This window comes from Microcaecilia unicolor, chromosome 1 (assembly GCF_901765095.1).
Source record: "Microcaecilia unicolor chromosome 1, aMicUni1.1, whole genome shotgun sequence".
NCBI classification, from domain to species: Eukaryota; Metazoa; Chordata; class Amphibia; order Gymnophiona; family Siphonopidae; genus Microcaecilia; species Microcaecilia unicolor.
Window position 1 is genome coordinate 78,164,320 of NC_044031.1, and position 13,556 is coordinate 78,177,875.

At 41.3% G+C, this 13,556-nt stretch overlaps 1 protein-coding gene across 5 annotated transcripts in view; it reads left to right on the forward strand.

Moving 5' to 3' along the window:
- Nucleotides 1-13,556, forward strand: part of UBE3C (ubiquitin protein ligase E3C) — a 362,832-nt gene that overhangs the window by 232,862 nt on the left and 116,414 nt on the right. For all 5 annotated transcript variants that reach the window (XM_030198632.1, XM_030198645.1, XM_030198654.1 and 2 more), the window contains exons 16-17: nt 309-396; nt 4,400-4,497. In XM_030198632.1, coding sequence (XP_030054492.1) covers nt 309-396; nt 4,400-4,497 — 186 coding nt within the window. The remainder of the gene's footprint in view (nt 1-308; nt 397-4,399; nt 4,498-13,556) is intronic.

Here is a 13,556-nt window from a genome sequence, read left to right on the forward strand (position 1 = left end):
ATACTTACCACAGCTTACCTAATAATTTCATTTGCTTTTCTTGAATTTTCCACTCTGGTTTTGTACCTTTTATACACTGGCTCCTCAGCTGCAGAAAAGTATGTATTTAATTCATCCCAAAAAGTTGGCTAGCAATAGTACATGTGCTGCAGAACAGATAAACACAGATTTCTTTTTGGTACTGTAAAAGAACCCCCAATTAACTGGAAATAAACATCTAAATTTGCAATTCATTAACATTTAAGGATTGAAGTTCTATTTCTGTTGCAGTTATTTTCAAAAAAATGGTTTCTAACCATTTTCTGTAGGTTACACAGCTCTATGTTCCATCTGCACGACACATGTGGCGAGTTCGAAGAATGGGAAGGATAGGGCCTTTGCAATCCACGCTGGATGGTAAGAATTTGATTTTTCTACAGTTTTTAATCTGATTTTGTTAAATGGTGAATTATAGCTAACTAGTTTCTATTACTAACAGAAAGATGTAGATAAGTTGGAAAGTGGACACTTAAATAATAATAGTCAAAATTGCAAAATTGCACTTAGCTTAAAAAGAGATTAGATGTCTCCGAGATGATCAATTTTCCTGAAAAGAAAATATAGAAAACAAGAAGAAAATAGTTAGTTTTAAGCTAAGTGCAATTTTGACTATTATATTGAGTCAAGTTAATGGATGAATGAAGGTTTAAAAAAAAATATTAAAAATATGAATCGAATAACGAATACATGCCCATCATAAGAAAGTGCTTGGCTCACAATTATAGCCAAAATGGTGGTGACATGATTATCTGATAGATCCTAAATCTAATGACCCTTGAAGATTGTGTAAGTATTGTATAAGATACATGTGGAGTTGGGTAACAATAAGGAACTATATATGGAGAGAGTCACTGTGAATGTATAGGTCTTCAGGTGGCAGCACCTATGCTGTTGGCTACTCCTGTGGCTCCCAGCTCTCATCTCCTCTTTTCTTCCTTTTTTTTTTTTTTTTAGTTACATTTGTACCCCACGCTTTCCCACTCATGGCAGGCTGAATGCGGCTTACATATACAGGTACTTATTTGTACCTGGGGCAATGGAGGGTTAAGTGACTTGCCCAGAGTCACAAGGAGCTGTTCTTGTCTTTATGAATAGCTAGATGGACCGATGCCCTTCAGCAACATGTATTATTGCCTATTGTGAACCACCACCTAAAAATGCGGCTTTGTTTCTCTGTAAGTAGTTGCTGAATAGCTTATAGTCTGTATTTTCGTGCAGTTTATATTGAAAGCATGACTATATTCTGATAATCCAATCGAATATTTATTTGGATCTAGCTCATGCCTTTTTCTGTAGGTTGCATTTGTTGTACTGTCAGACCAAGATTTTTTCCAACAATTGTTGATAGTAGCCTGCATTATGCTGTCCAAGGCTATGCCAACATAGTCAGTTACGTTGCAGATTGATATGGATTTAGCCAGTTTCTCTCTTCTAGCCAATCATTAAGTTGAACACAGACTGTTCTATGAGTTTCCCTAGAAGTGGGATGTTGGATACTGGCAGGTAACTTTCAAGTTTGTCCTGGTCAAGATTGTTTTTCTTTAGCAAAAGGCGAACCACTGCCTTTTTTAATGCTGTTGGTAGTTGCCCATTAGAAAGAGAGGTGTTCATAATTTTTGTGGCGCCTTCTATGAGGCCCATACTTGGCTGCTGCACTATCATTGATGGGCAGGGGTTGAGGGAGCAGATAGTTGGTATGATGAATTAACTGATTTTTTGGATCATAAGCAATTTGTCCGCTCACAGGACAAATCCCTCCTATCAGTACCCTTCTCCACCACCGCCAACTCCAGACTCCGCCCCTTCTGCCTCGCCTCACCCTATGCTTGGAATAAACTTCCCGAGCTCATATGCCCTCCCTGCCCATCTTCAAATCCTTACTCAAAGCCCACCTCTTTAGCTTTTGGCACATAACCACTTACCTGTATTCAGGAAACCCACACTGCCCCATTTGATTGACTGCATACTTGTCCTTTAGATTGTAAGCTCTTTTGAGCAGGGACTGTCCTTCCTCATTTGAAATTGTACAGCACTGCGTAACCCTGGTAGTGCTTTAGAAATATTAAGTAGTAGTAGTAAGTAGTAATTTAGATTCAGATCATGCCATGATACTGAGACTTTGTTGCTATCCTTATTTGATGTTATTAGATCTGGATTTGACAGAGGGCAGCGTTTTTTCTTGGTTTCGTTAGACGTGTCTGCAGCCTTTGATTCAATAGATCATAACTTTCTAATCAGTTTGAATCTATTGGGATCAATGGCTCTGTTTTGGGACGGTTTTCTTCTTTTTTAGAAAATGGGCAGTTTTCTCTGTACCAAAATGAGGACAAATCTAGAGATATGTGAATATGACGACGACGTGTTCCACAGGAGTCATGTTTGTCCACTGTATTATTTAACATCATCTTGCTACCACTATGTTGGTTGGTGAATTGTTTGAATGTTCATATTTGAACTTGTTTGGATGATTTTTGGTGCCTATAAGTGATTTCAGTTACAACTACTTTTAGTAAATTGCGATTATATCTTCAGACAGTCCAGACCTAGATGAAATCGTGGGAGTAAATACAATAAAATAGTTTAGAAGGACGGTGCTTATGGATTCCCAGGGACAGAATTGCAATGTGCTTTTACATTGTATAAAATACATGCATAGAATATATGTGCTATTGAAAATATTTCTGATTTCATGCTCAGCTCTGAGAAATTAGACTCTGTCGCCACCTGGCTGGCTGCTAACCATTTGAAACTTAGCCCAACCAAATCGGTGACGATTAATTTTCTGCCCTGTTCTCCTGTAGCTAGCCCTCTTTGCTTTACAATTCATGATGCTTCTCTCCCTTATGTGTCCTCTACGAAGATTTTGAGAGTTATCCTGAATGATACTCTTTCTTTCCACTCCCATATCTCTAGGTTGCCTTCTGCTTCTTTTTTTTAACGCTTCGTTGTCTCAGATCTTTGTCCTCTCCTGAAAATTGGCTCACTTGGCATCCTTCTTAATGCCCTTATACTGTCTAAACTCAACTACTGTAATTCCTTCCTTGTAGGTTTGCCCGCTTATCGGATAACTTGTCTCCAGTTAGTCCAAAATACCGCAGTGTAGCTCCTCCATAATTGAAAGAAATGTGACTGTCATTCCCCTCCTTGTCACTGAACACATACTTTCTGTTGCATACTGGGTTCCCTTCAAGAACATTCTGTCCCATCAGATTTGATCCTCTGGGTTGCCCTCTTTTTTAGCTAGTCTCCAGCTTATGTTTCCACGAGATCTCTTTGGTCTGCACGACATGGTCTATTGGTGGTACCCTCCTTCCATCAGGTCCTGTTTTAGTGTGGTCTCTCCTACACTGTGGTGCGCCCTTCCCCCTTATTTACACCTTGATCAGTCTTTCCCTAGTTTTAAATCATAGCTGAAGACATATTATTTTTCCCTGGCTTTTCCTGACATTCGATTCTTGGGTTTTTGGACCCTGTGCTTCGCTTTTAGTGTGTGTCTGAGATAACCTTTCACCTCCCTTTGTCCTTTGCACTCCCCATTCTTCCCTTGTGTTGACTGTGTAAGCTTTCCTTTTCCCGTTCTCCTCTTGTGTTTCGCCTGTACAATGTGTGTTTGTGCAGTCTCCCCTTTTCCCCAATTATTTATGTATTGTACACAGCTTAGATTTCTTGCTGAACATTTGTGGTATATCAAATAAATTGAAATTAATGACACGTAGGTATCTGTTATTTTTATAAAACAGGTTTTAAAATAAGTACATTTTTTTCCAACTTTGACATAGGCATCCTGTTATAAAATTGCCCCCATAATGTCCAAACAGGCTGTAATACAAAATAGTGCAACTATGGATTGTTTTCCTACTCTCTATAACTTAAAACTGTTATACTATGATATACTGTTATAATATTAGTGGACCATTGTATCTTTATCCAGTAAGGTACATTATATTTTTGAAACCCATAAATTTAGTAATGTTAAATGATCGTGAAGCTTATGGGTGGTTATATACAACTCAAAAATTTAATAATTAGCATGAGTGATTGGACTTATGATTAAAATATCGTATTCCAGTGCATATTGTTGGAAAGATGAAGGTATAATGGTCCATTAATATTTCAGCAGTATGTAACTACAAAGCAATAAAAGAAATTTTGGATTCTGTTCTACAAAGTTTTCTGTCTTTCTTGTTCAACAGCCATCTGTTTTGATGGGTTGACTTTGGTAATAGGACTGGTTTTCTAGTTCTTCAGATGTGCCCCAGGCTCGTATCCTCCTCCTCCTCCCCCCTTCCAAAAAATCAATTTGATTTAAATCATGTGACATGCTGTCTTGTAAAAATTGACCGTTTTTTCTGTTTTAAAGTGGGTATGGAGCCAGCACCCCTGTCAGTGTCTGAAGAAAGGCAACTTGCAGTTCTGACTGAACTTCCTTTTGTAGTACCTTTTGAAGAAAGAGTTAAAGTAAGTAATACATTCTGCTTCAATGATAATGTTTGTTCACACTCACTTTTTAGACAGTAACTTGAGTTTAATTCCTGGAACGTGTTTTGTTCTCATCCAGCAACCCATTGTAATCTGTGCTGTATTTAAATAGACGGATGCGGAAATGTTAAAGGAAATCAGGGACGCAAACAAACTGGGCAACACAATAATAATGGGGGATTTCAATTACCCGCATATAGACTGGGTTAATGTAACATCTGTACACGCAAGGGACATAAGATTTCTTGATGAAATCAAGGACAGCTTCATGGAACAGCTAGTTCAGGAGCCGACAAGAGAAGGAAAAATACTAGACTTAGTCCTTAGTGGTGCTCATGATCTAGTGCAGGGGGTAACGATACGAGGGCCGCTTGATAACAGTGATCATAATATGATCGGTTTTGATATTGGCATTGAAGGAAGTGAAACTAGGAAATCAAGTACGCTAGCGTTTAACTATAGAAAAGGTGATTACGACAAAATGAGAAAAATGGTGAAAAAAAAGACTGAAAGGAGCAGCTCGCAGAGTAAAAAACTTGCATCAGGCGTGGATGCTGTTTAAAAACACCATCCTGGAGGTTCAGGACAAATATATTCCACGTATTAGAAAAAAGGGAAAAAAGACTAAACGTCAGCCGGCGTGGCTAAACAGTAAGATAAAGGAAATCATTAGAGCCAAAAAACAATCCTTCAGAAAGTGGAGAAGAGAACCAACTGAAAGTAACAGGATAGATCATAAGGAATGCCAAGCCAAATGCAAAGCGGAGATAAGGAGGGCAAAAAAAGGACTTTGAGAAGAAATTAGCGTTGGAAGCAAAAATACATAGTAAAAATTTTTTTAGATACATTAAAAGCAGGAAACCGGCCAAAGAGTCGGTTGGGCCGCTGGACGAAAATGGTGTTAAAGGGGCGATCAAGGAGGACAAAGCCGTAGCGGAGAAATTAAATGAATTCTTTGCTTCGGTCTTCACCGAGGAGGATTTGGGGGGGGACACCGGTGCCAGAAAGAATATTTGAAGCGGGGGAGTCGGAGAAACTAAACAAATTCTCTGTAACCTTGGAGGATGTAATGGGTCAGTTCAGCAAGCTGAAGAGTAGTAAATCACCGGGACCTGATGGTATTCATCCCAGAGTATTAATAGAACTAAAAAATGAACTTGCGGAGCTACTGTTAGAAATATGCAATCTGTCCCTAAAATCGAGTGTAGTACCGGAAGACTGGAGGGTAGCCAATGTTACTCCGATTTTTAAGAAGGGTTCCAGAGGAGATCCGGGAAATTATAGACCGGTGAGTCTGACGTCGGTGCCGGGCAAGATGGTGGAGGCTATTATTAAGAATAAAATTGCAGAGCATATACAAAAACATGGACTGATGAGACAAAGTCAGCACGGATTTAGTGAAGGGAAGTCTTGCCTCACCAATCTAATGCATTTTTTTGAGGGGGTAAGCAAACATGTGGACAATGGGGAGCCGGTTGATATTGTATATCTGGATTTTCAGAAGGCGTTTGACAAAGTGCCGCACGAAAGACTCCTGAAGAAATTGCAGAGTCATGGAATCGGAGGTAGGGTATTATTATGGATTAAGAACTGGTTGAAAGATAGGAAGCAGAGAGTAGGATTGCGTGGCCAGTATTCTCAGTGGAGGAGGGTAGTTAGTGGGGTCCCGCAGGGGTCTGTGCTGGGTCCGTTGCTTTTTAATGTATTTATAAATGACCTAGAGATGGGAATAACTAGTGAGGTAATTAAATTCGCCGATGACACAAAATTATTCAGGGTCGTCAAGTCGCAGGAGGAATGTGAACGATTACAGGAGGACCTTGCGAGACTGGGAGAATGGGCGTGCAAGTGGCAGATGAAGTTCAATGTTGACAAGTGCAAAGTGATGCATGTGGGTAAGAGGAACCGAATTATAGCTACGTCTTGCAAGGTTCCGCGTTAGGAGTTACGGATCAAGAAAGGGATCTGGGTGTCGTCGTCGATGATACGCTGAAACCTTCTGCTCAGTGTGCTGCTGCGGCTAGGAAAGCGAATAGAATGTTGGGTGTTATTAGGAAGGGTATGGAGTCCAGGTGTGCGGATGTTATAATGCCGTTGTATCGCTCCATGGTGCGACCGCACCTGGAGTATTGTGTTCAGTACTGGTCTCCGTATCTCAAAAAAGATATAGTAGAATTGGAAAAGGTACAGCGAAGGGCGACGAAAATGATAGTGGGGATGGGACGACTTTCCTATGAAGAGAGGCTGAGAAGGCTAGGGCTTTTCAGCTTGGAGAAGAGACGGCTGAGGGGAGATATGATAGAAGTGTATAAAATAATGAGTGGAATGGATCGGGTGGATGTGAAGCGACTGTTCACGCTATCCAAAATACTAGGACTAGAGGGCATGAGTTGAAGCTACAGTGTGGTAAATTTAAAACGAATCGGAGAAAATTTTTCTTCACCCAACGTGTAATTAGACTCTGGAATTCGTTGCCGGAGAACGTGGTACGGGCGGTTAGCTTGACGGAGTTTAAAAAGGGGTTAGATAGATTCCTAAAGGACAAGTCCATAGACCGCTATTAAATGGACTTGGAAAAATTCCGCATTTTTAGGTATAACTTGTCTGGAATGTTTTTACGTTTGGGGAGCGTGCCAGGTGCCCTTGACCTGGATTGGCCACTGTCGGTGACAGGATGCTGGGCTAGATGGACCTTTGGTCTTTCCCAGTATGGCACTACTTATGTACTTATGTACTTATGAATAATTTCTGGTTGTTTAACTTCTGTTGCTGTCTTTTAATTCCTGGATGTGTAAAGTTGCTCTATCTCTTTGTATTAGTTGTATTAAAAAAGCAAAGTAGGTCCCTGTGCAGAATTCTGGCCATATACTGAACTGTGAATTTGTATTTGATTATAATTCTCCCCCCCCAAGGACTAAACCTTGCCAGGAAACACCATTTTCTTTACCCTTATTAAGCCTAAGTACTTATAATAGAAATATAAGACAGAATATAATTTGCAAGAATGTCTTACATAAATCATGCATACATATCTACTAATATACACCAAACATAGAACAGAAATAAAACATTTAGGGGCCCATTTACTAAAGATTAGCGTATGTAGCCAGAATTAGCGTGTGCTAAATACCAAGAAGCCCATAGGTGTATAATGAATTTCTTAGAACTTAGCTCACTCTAATGTCCGTTAGTGTGTGCTAAGCTTTACTAAAAGGGCCCCTTAAAGTCTTGAGAAAATCAAAATAGGCCTTAAAAAATCAATTTGGCAGACTGCAGTCTCTTTAATTGTGTGGTCCTTGAATTTTTATTAAAATAAATTGAAACTCCAAAACAATAGATTTTAATACAGATCAGTAATGATTAAAAGTGAAACTTCTCTTCAGTTAGTAAAAATACATGAAAAAAACCAATAAATAATTTAGGCTGTTTAATTTTTTTTTTTTTTGCACTTTCATTTCCCTCTGACAAAATTTAATCTGGCTAGAGCAAAGTTATTTCCACTTTCTGAAAAATAAAATAAGGTAGATTAGATTATTATAATGCATATTTTTGTAAATATTTTGCCTCTTACTGATCAAGTATATAAAAGAAACTGCTGTAGGGGGGAAGGTGACATGAGATGGGATGGAAGGTTGAATTGAGATCTCCGGTGGAGGAGTTATGAAAGGTATATTTTCTCCCTTCTCAATTGTGCTTTTTGGGGTACCGCCAGCCTGATTTACATCAGGAGGTGATGGCCACTTGGAAATGCTTAGAAAAATTCAAATATGTAACCCCGCAAAAGGAGAGATTAGTCATCTAGGAGGGAGTGGACCCTGGATCACAGAGACAAGATGGCATCTGATATTTCTGACTTGGAGGAGAAGCTGTACATGGAGCCTGAACTTGACAGAGCCAGCAATTTCCCAAGCGGATATGCAGAGGTGGCTCTGGGATTTTAAATCGGATATTGCAGGGGTCCATTCAGATGTGCAGTCTGTGCTGGTTGAGGTAAAGCAGGATCTCTGGGACATCGGGGCTCGCATGGAGAAGGCCAAGGTGTGGCTTGATACGGGTGGTGCAGATATAGATGCATTGCGGGTAGTTCAAAAGCAAAGTACTGCAGAACAGGCCAAACGTTTTATGCAGTGGAGAACCTGGAGAACTGTTCCTGATGGTCCAGTTTGCAATTTAAAGGCACTCCTGAATCAGATCAATTTGTTAACTGAACGGGTGATTCAGGAGTTGCGCACCTTTAGTTTACAATCTGAAACCCCAGCTGACCCGAGTGTGGAGCTCAATAGCATTAAATTGGTTCGGGTACATCGTAGCCTTGGACTTCAGGCTGGCACTAGACCCAGGGATATCATTACTTCTTTTAACGATTTTGGTTTAAAGGGGCAGCTCTTGTGGAAAGCTAGAGTGCTAAAAGTAGTCTGGAACAACTGCCAGATCTTGATTTTCCAGGATTTGTCTGGGTGTACCTTGCAGAGGCAGTGGGACCTTTGTGCTGTGACACATTATTTGCAGCAAGCTGGTCTGCAATACTGCTGGCCTTTTCCCTTTTCTCTGTTGGGGAAGCTTCTAGAAAGGTGACTACTGTTAAGGAGGCATGGTTAGCTCTGAAAGAACTTGGTTGTGATAACCTTCCATGCCCAGAGAAGTCCCCTGCAAAAGCGGAGCAGTCCACTGGTGTGTCGCTACCTGGCAGAAGGTGTCATCTGACCAGCAGAGTTCCCAGAAGTCTCCTACTACCTGAGGCTTTTTACTATACACTGAATTGCCCTTTTTAATCAGTGCTGCTTGAATTTGAATGTGGACTTTATGCCATTGAGTTTGTGTTCCACTCTGTAAGATTACAGGGAGTTAATTTTTCTATGTAATGTTTCCTCCTGTATTTGCTTGTTTCACTTACCTCACACTTATAATTCCTGCTGGCTCGCTCTAGGGCCACCCAATGTATGGAGGAGTTGGGGGAGGGGTTTTGGGAGAGGGGGATACTCGAGGGTCTGGAGCATCGGGTACAGGACAGGATGTAGGTCACGGGTTACCGTGGAATGTTAATGGCCTGAATGATGGAGGAAAATGTAGCATTATTTTTTGAGCCTTGAAAAAGATGTTCTGGGATTGCAAGCAAGATCATCATTTGTTGCAGCAGAGAGGAATTTCACAGGTAGTTGCCTATAATAGCCCTGGGGGGAGTAAAACAGGAAGGGTTGCTATTTTGCTTCGGTGAGAGATTTCTTTTTTAGCAGGAAGAGTTTATAGAGATCTGGAGGGCAGATGTATAGTGGTCCAGGGGAAGCTTCAGGGTTTAGACATGACGCGTATAAATGTTTACATACCCAACAATAACCAGGCTCATGTTTTTAGGCATATACAACTAGAGCTGTCCTCCTTTGTTACTAGCAAAATTATTCTTGCTGGAGACTTTAATGTGGCTCCAGATCCTGTTCTGGATCACTCTAAGGGAGGTGGGTTTCATAGCTGTAGTCACAGACAGGTACTCCACACCTTATTGAAGTCCTTAGAAGTTTTAGATGGGTGGAGGCTGAACCACCCCACCCATATTATTCCTTTTATTCTTATGCTAATAATACTTATACACGTATAGATGCGGTGTGGTGTTCTCGGAATATGTGGGGTAGGATCTTATATTCTGACACTGAGCCTGTTCAACATTCAGATCATGCTCCACTCTGGATTTCCTTGGAGGTTCAGGTTGGTGGGTGGAGCACTAGGTTCTGGCATTTAAATGAGAGCTTGCTGAGTGATCAAGATGTCTGTGATGATATAACCCAAGTTATGCAAAACTATTTAGCTATTAATGACATGCCAGGGATGTTAGAGGGGATTAAGTGGAAAAGCTGTTACCTGAGGCCATCTTACTAAGTGGGGGGTGAGGCATAAGAGAAGAAGAGCTCAGCAGTTGTTATCATTAAGGGAGTGATTGTTATATTTGGAGAGAGAGCATATGCTCACTTCTGATCTGAAGCTTTTTGGGCGTTTGGATGCCTTTCAGCAAGTTCGTACATATCTTCAAAAGCTTCAAGTAGCTGATCTAGAATTTAGGCACCAGTGTTTGTGGCAAAAATTTGTTGAATTTGGTAACCGCTCTGCTACCTTGTTAGCTTACCATTTGAAACAATGTACATTGTTTTCTACTGTTCAATGGATATAGGGAAACAGTGATAAATTTTGTTATACTGGCTCTGATATTAGGGCTCAGTTTTTACAATTTTATAAAACTATGGCCGAGATCTGGTTGTGGATGTAGCGGGGGTGCATACCTCTTCCTATTCTGTCAGACGAGGCTAGGTCCTCCCTTGAGGTAGATATTACTTTTGCTGAATTGGAAGTGGCTATTAAGAACCTGAAGGGAGGGAAGGCCCCTGGTTTAGATGGTTTTACTGGGTGTTTTTGTAAAACTTTTTAATCAGATCTTCTCCCTTTGTTAGTGTGTGTGGCCAGTAGTTGGCTTTGAGGGGAGACTTTACCTCTGCCCATGCGGGAGATTGACACCCCTCCCCCACCCCTCTGACCTGAACCTCCTGCCCCTGACTCACAATTAAGCCCTGTTAGTCTAGTGTCCCCTCTTCACTTCCTCCCCAGACCCAGTGAAAACCCTGGTAGTTTGTTTATTCCACACTTGAGTCTAGTGGACCTAACCCTTCACTTCCCTCCCATTCCCCTACCAGAAAGAGTAAATCCCTGGTAGTCTAGTGGACTTGTTCCCCTCCTGGACCACTATAGACTCGCCCCACCCATCTCAGAGTAAAGAGGCAGGAGATACACCCATTTGGACCTGCCTCTAGCAGAGCCATCATTCAAAATGTTAGGGGTCAGGTGCTGCCATTTTGAATGACTGCAGTGCTGGAAGCAGGAGCGAGTGGGCATTACTCCTGCCGTTTCCCTTTGGGTGGAGGGGTATAGGGGCCCAATAGAAGACCATGGATCTGTTTTTTATGGTGGGAGCAGGGAGGGAAGGGAAGAGGGTCCACTAGACTATCGGGGCTTTCTGAGTATTTGGGGTAAGGGGGGGGTTGGAGAAGGGAAGGTGGGGCACTGGACTGCCCTATTTGGGAGGATGGGAAGAGGATTGCCTTACTTGGTATGCTGACCATAGCAATGCATTGGGATGCACCGCCATTTTTAAATGACATTGCTGGAATCAGCAGCGAATAGCATCACTCCTGTCTTTTTACACTGAGGATATTGGGTTTATTTTTTTTATGGTGGAGGCATGGGGTAGGAGAGGGAGCTCCCCTATACTAGCAGGGCTGGTTTGGATTAAGTTGTGTCTGGGGGAGGGAGGGGGTGGCTCTGCTAGAATACCAGGGATGTCAGGCAGAGGAGAGGGGATGCTTACCTTGGAAGCCATGCATTGGCATATGGCTCTAATGCACTGCTTTATGCATCGTTCCCACAACACTACTTTTTCTCCCAGCCATTTTGCCTTTAGCAAATAAATCTCATGAAACTGTCCAGTTCTGGCACATACTGTGGGAATATGGAGGGCTGTCACAAAGCATGTAAGAGTCCATTTGGAGGTTCTAACCTCTCTACATGTGTATACATTACATTTGGGGCTTATATCCCGCTAACACCTCTTCAGTTCTAAACGGTTTACAAACATCTTATAGGAATATAGATATCAGAACATTCCTCTGAGAATTACAGTGGTTACTTTGGAGACAAGCAGAGGTCTAGTTATAGTACATATTTCTTAAATAAGAAAGGTTTTATCTTCTTTTGAAACGAGATATGGTTGTGAAGGAGAAAACTTTCCAGTGATGTCTTTCCGAAGTCTGGCTGCTTGACGGCCAGGGATTTGTCAAAGAGTGCTAGTCTCTTCTTACCCTTGGATGAGGAGAAAGTGAAAAAATTGGCAGCTTCTTTCTCCTGGTTCTGGTTGTGGATGTATAGCAGAAATGGGCTAACAAGTAGCTGGGGATCAAGCCTTATAGTGTTTTAAAAAGGAAGCATACCAGTTTGAAAAGCACTCTCGCCTCAATGGGCAGCCAATGTAGTCTGATGTAAAAAGGGGAGACACTGTCAAATTTTGTTAGCCTAAAGATTAGTCTGCCATATTTTGAGTGGTTTGAAGTCTCAAGTAAAGTCTTTGTGCAGCCCAAGTATATTAAGTTACAGTAATCAAGAGATGATAGTATCAGCACGTGCACCAGCCATTCATATTGACTGATTTCAAAATATTTCTGAATGGTGTGGAGCTTTCTCATTAGGAAAAAACATTTTTTTGGCCAGGGAAAGATCACAGTCAGTTTGAATGCCTAGGAGTTTAATGGTAGGAGGAAGAGTAAAGTCCACATGATTGACAGTAATCAACTGGGAATTTGTTCTGGCTTTGAGTTAAAACATTACATTTTTTTTTCCGTATTGAGTTTTAACTTATGAGTGTACATCCATTTTTCTAATAGGTTGATCATTGTTGGGCCTAGATACGTCAATTCTGTGAGTTGATTGGATGGGGGTTATCACTGAGATGCCATCAGCGTAGATGATGTTGAGAAAGCTATTTCTGTCTAACTGTGAACTTAAGGATTGGAGAAAAACATTGAACAGTACCGGAGAAAGCGGGGAACCCTGTGGGACCCCACATCTGTTTCTCCAGTCTGTGTTCACTTTGAACCTATATGATCTACTTTCCAAGAAGCCTTTGACTCACTTTAAAACATTTCCTGTGATTCCCATTTCCTCAAGGTTCTGTAGGAGGAGAGTATGGTCCACTTAGTCGAACGCTGAGGATAGATCAAATTGGAGAAGCAGTGCGCTTTTTCCTTCACTTAATAGTAGTCAGACATGGTCTAACATGGAACACAAAACTGTTTCTGTGCTGAAAAGCGCACAGAATCTGGATTGGGATGGTGGGAGAATATCATGCAAATCCAGGTAGTGAGTGGGCTGTAGTCACCAATTCCTCCGTTAATTTAGTAAAGAATAGAATGGAGGCCACCAGTCTATAGTTGTAGACCATTTGTTTAGGTTGCTTGTGGTCTTTTGGTAGTGGTGTATTGATGATTTTGGCCAAGCTTTGAGGA